Source organism: Hipposideros armiger, unplaced genomic scaffold (genome assembly GCF_001890085.2).
Source record: "Hipposideros armiger isolate ML-2016 unplaced genomic scaffold, ASM189008v1 scaffold_150, whole genome shotgun sequence".
Taxonomy (NCBI): Eukaryota; Metazoa; Chordata; class Mammalia; order Chiroptera; family Hipposideridae; genus Hipposideros; species Hipposideros armiger.
The window spans coordinates 946,173-950,934 of record NW_017731500.1 but is presented as its reverse complement, the minus strand read 5'-3'; the positions used below and the strand labels follow the sequence as shown (position 1 = coordinate 950,934).

General features: G+C 55.3%; 2 protein-coding genes across 3 annotated transcripts in view; both read right to left on the bottom strand.

Annotated features, from left to right (window-relative positions):
* The window catches only part of LOC109387210 (protein sidekick-2), an 80,210-nt gene extending 76,022 nt beyond the window's left edge, over positions 1-4,188 (bottom strand). The window contains exon 1 of one of the 2 annotated variants that reach the window (XM_019650961.1): positions 4,092-4,188. In XM_019650961.1, coding sequence (XP_019506506.1) covers positions 4,092-4,132 — 41 coding nt within the window. In that variant the 5' untranslated portion in view covers positions 4,133-4,188. The remainder of the gene's footprint in view (positions 1-4,091) is intronic. The other variant, XM_019650962.1, reaches the window with a different exon arrangement.
* The window catches only part of LOC109387211 (protein sidekick-2-like), a 217,879-nt gene that overhangs the window by 1,057 nt on the left and 212,060 nt on the right, over positions 1-4,762 (bottom strand). The gene's annotated exons all lie outside the window — the stretch shown is intronic.

Here is a 4,762-nt window from a genome sequence, read left to right as displayed (position 1 = left end):
GGCTCTGTGTCCCCTAAGCTTGCTTGCTTTTCCTACCCAGCACTTTTCAACCCGGACATCCTACGGTCCCATATTTCATCCATTTCACGATGCACATTCTTTTACATTCTTTCACACTGTAACATCTCTGAGATCAATCAGGACGTGTCTTACAATCTTACGGCATGTCATAATTTAATTGGCAGCCTTTTTTCTTTCTTAGTGGTACATAAAACCATGGGGCATCTTACAACCCATGGCATTTTTGATGAAATGAAATAAGGCATCTTTATTTGTTTATTGGTCTGTCTGCCCCCTCTTGGGAATGTCAGTTCCCTAATAGCTGGGATCTGGCTGTTTAGTTCCTTCTGTATCTCCCAAGCCCCGAGAACAGTATCAGTACACGGCGAGCCCTCAAAAAAATGTTGAACGAATGAATCCTTGCCTCTCCCTTGTAGGGTCCCCCGCCCACTATCACACTCCCTCCTTCTGAGCTACGTTCTGCATCTCTGCTCAATATCAGACCATGTCCCACCAAGCACGCCCTACCCTAACATCCTGTCGCCCCCAGAGTCCACCCTGGTTTCGGGGACCAGAAGGGTGGGGGAGATGGGAAAGCAGAAACTCTTCAGGAGCTCTGACAAGGGGTGTTAAGTAGAAATTGTAGGTGGGGGAGATGGAGCAAAACGGTCCAGAAACCAGGTGGAGCTTCTGAGGCTCACCTCGGGCGAGACGCGCCCAAATTCTTGCGGTTCTGACATTACGGTAATTCAGCAGTGTCTACAACTCTCAAATTATGGGCAATTTGGGTCTGTCACCTATTCTGAAATAACAGTCATTTGGGTTCATTTGTAACCCTCAAGTTATAGTAATGTGGGCTGATTTCCAGTCCTGAGATTACGGTAATTTGGCCTGTTTGTTTCCTGGGGTATCTGCTCACAGCCAGACTGACTCTCTGCTCAGTGATGGTGCCTGGAGAAAAAGGTGGAATTGAGACAAGTCTGTGGCAGGGACAGGAGAAGCTGAAGGTCTAGGGTCCTGGTCCCCCTTCATCTATGCTGCCCGCTGTGTTACCTTTGGCCCGACAGGGAATGTCCACCACTTTCTCCATCTCCGCTGTGATATGTCTCTCTGGCTCCTTGACAAACTGAGGTGGTTCTGCAGGAGGGAGGACCAGGGGAGGGGATCAGAGCCATGCTTCTTTTGATATAGCCACTGTTTGGATCCCCCTGAAGTAGGCCTCAGCCATGCTGTCCCTACCCCTCAGGGGACCTCCCAACAGCCCTGCCCCATCTCACCCAGCACAGACAGGTAGGCACCACGGACGACAGAGGGGACACTGCTGCTGCGAAGCACAGCCTCACACTCATAGTAGCCGGTGTCGCTGCCCGTGGGGTTGGGGATGGTGAGCCGGCGGTTGTAGTTGCTGATGCCGCCTGACAGCAGTACCCCATCTTTCTTCCAAATGATGTGCAGCTTGATCAGGGGCCTGGAGGGGGCGAGGGAGCAGGCGCTCAGCCTCAGGGACTTCCAGAGGCCCAGGAGGCAGGGCAGGGGTGGTGAGGAGTGTGGCGGGGGCCAGGTGCCTGGGCTTGCCCCCTGTCCCCCCTACTTTCTAGGTGCAAGCCCTGCACAAGTTCCTTCAGTGCCCTGGGCCTCAGTTTCCTCATCTGTAAAATGGGACAACTGTGGCCACCGGGGCTGGGCTGAGGGTAGTTGCATGGCTGCAGGTAGAGCCCTGGGATGGGCCCCCACCTCCATGACAACTCAGTGCAGAGCAGGAAAGCAGCCTTCGCTGTGCACCTCTCCCTTCTGCTCTCCCTGAGCACTGTGCCCCATCCAAATATAGATCATCAGACAGGAAACTGTGAAAGGTGAGGGGAAGTGACAAGAAGGGACGTGAGAGAAGCACCCAAAGTTTGGAGATGGAACAAAGGCAGGCAGATGGACATACCCACTCCCCAACTTTGATGGGGAGCGAGGGTGGGAGTTGGGTCCCCTTTTCCACCATCACCGACCCCAGCACCCCCAAGGCCCCATGAGCTGGGGTTTGCCGGCTCTCCTGTTAGCACCTGGTGGACCCCCAAGGGCAAGTCTGCCAAAGGCGGGGTGTCTGTGTTAGTTCCACAGGGTGTTCAGAGGGGTCCCATGGAAGAGGGATCCCATGATTAAGTTTNCCACTTTGGCGAAGGATACAGGTGCCCCGCTGGGTCCCCAGCATTGGGAAGAAGCCTGGGGGACCCAAGAGGGCTCCCCACAGCACCCGGCCTATGGAAGGACCCAGGTGACATGGGTTCTCTCCCTGCCTTGATTCTCAAGCCTCCATATGGGGGAACCTGAGAACCCCAATGGCAGCTCACAGCCCACCATGGCAAGGTCAATGGAGTTATCCTTCACTGAACGTGAAATCCAGGCGCTGGTTTTTTAAAACAGAAAACAGTGATGGCCAATAAAAGAATATCACCCACTTTCTAAAAGGCCCAGGCCCGGAGAGTCCATCAGCCTGGCTGAGCTGTGGTTCTTCAGACGTCAGGGCAGCGTTCTTGTGTTGTGTCTCCATCCCTAATCCCAGCCCTCAAGGAACCATTTGGCCAGATGCGTGTGGGAGCAGGGCTGACCTACAGACTGGCTCCACCCGCACTCACGAGAAGCTGCAAGACGGCAGCCCTCCTGCCTCACGGCCGCCTGTGCGGCAAACCCGCCTCCCCCTCTGCCCCTGTGGGTCTGGGTGATGAGCCCTGTGGGGCCTAAGGAGGCCCCTGACCACCCATCCTTCTGCTGCTGAGTGAAGAGCCCAGAGCTTCCGTGGGGCCACTCACAGTGTCATCACAGTGGGCAGGACAGCTAACATAACCCCAAAAGCGACTCCCAGGGGGAAGGAATTTGCAAGTGGGGGAGTTGAGCTACAAGTGCTGGTTCTCCTCTTTGGAGAAGTGAGCAAGTCCTCTCGGCTGGGACCGGGTCGCATCAGCCCTGCTGGGAGGGAACCCAGGGACGGCTGAGCTGGTTTCAGAGCTTCTTCTCTCAAAGAGCCAGTGAACCTGTCCTTGGCTCCAGGACACTGGGGAGGACACGTAGGGATCATAGGACACATAGGCCTCCTCTAGGGCACTGGACTCGGGGCTGCGGGAGCAGCGGGCATAACTGGCTCGTGCCACCCCGGATACTGCCCGAGGGATAGTCCTCTGGGACCCTATTTCTGTCCTCAAGAGGCCCCTGGCGTGGAGTAGAGTTCTCATCCTGGACGGGACAGGCTCAGGGGCAGGACAGGAAAGGNGGAGGGGCCATTATTCCAAGTGGCATCAGTGCCCAGCCTCGATGCCAGTTGCTTTGGCAATGGTGTCGTCCGTAAAATAGAGAGGTAAATAGAAGCAATATTTATTTCTAAGGGAGCAGTTAAATTTTTTTACTCAGCATCCCAGAGTTCAAGGGAGAGAGCCAAAGGGATGATTCTCTCTTGGTTTTAGTTCCTGAAGCCTTCCCCGGGGTTGGGTCCCAGGTGTCCCCGTCCCTGGGGTTGGCTCCCAGGTGTCCCTGTCCCAAGCTTGGGAGGGGTTGGGTTTTTCGGCCTTTCTTGGCTACTTGTGCACCAAGCTGCCCCTCCTGGGCCTCTCTAGTGGGTTCCACAGTGAGCCCTGGTTGCTTCTAGGGACGAGTAGCTTGGTGAGGTCCTGGCTCCCATGGTGGATGATGGGGGTGGCCTCAGTGTGGGCACTTTCCCCTCACCTGTGTCTCTTTGAAGGTCATGTCAGGGCCCTCCCCTGCCCCAGCCCTATCCCTTCTGTTCACCGAGACCCACCCTTCCTCGGTTCACTTCGTGGGCAGAGGGTCTGGGAGAGCCAAATGCCTCTTTCTTCTCCCCACCTTCCTCCTTCCTCCAGTTGCCCGTTCCCTCTGCCCAATTCAACTAAAGCTCGCTCAGTGCTCCAGGTATTTACTTAGCGCCCCCGACACCTCAGCCCTGCACGAGCTCTAAAAGTGATCCCCCACGGGTATTCCTTGGCCCCACTGGCAACACCTACCTCCTTGGTGTAGACACTTGCCCAGATAACAGCTACCCCTAGAGCTGTCCCCCCACTTTTGCCTCCATGGAGCCACAGAAGAGGGAATACCTGATGGTCACCCGGGGGTCATGGGCCACACCGCACACCATGGAGGCCTGGGTACCCTTGATGACACTCTGGTCCTGGGGGGGCTTGGTGATGCGGGTTCGGGCTGAAAGAGAGAAGGGGGAAGGCGTGGTGAGAAGGGGCGTGGGTTCCACAGTAACAGGTGAGAGATGCCGGTGGGTGGGAAGGGTGTCTTCAGGTGAACCAGCCTGCGTGGCCGAATTTCCTGGGTGGGTGAAGGCAGGCCGGAAGGTGAACAGGTGGACCACAGCGACTGTCCCAGAATATTAAAAAGAACAGGGTCTTTCCATGATACCTGAATTCTTAGAAGCCACTGAATTCTTAGAAGCTCGTTTAATTTTGCTCCCACAAACCCATGTGAGGTATGAAAAAACGGAAACCTGAGGATGCTCGGGGCCATATTCCCAGAACATTAGTGGTCCAACCAGGGTAAAAATAGGACTGTCTGATTTCTGATCTAAGCATCGCTGACTAGGCCGGTGGCACTCAGCCTAGACAGGTGGCCCACAGATATGTCTGTTTTGGGTACAGATCCCAAGTGGTGCAATCTGAGAGTTCGAAAGGGCTTGAGAAGCTTCCTTAAAGCAGAGGTCAGCAAACTAGAGTCTGGGGGTCAAGTCCTCCAGTGGCCTGCTTGGGTAAATACACCTGTA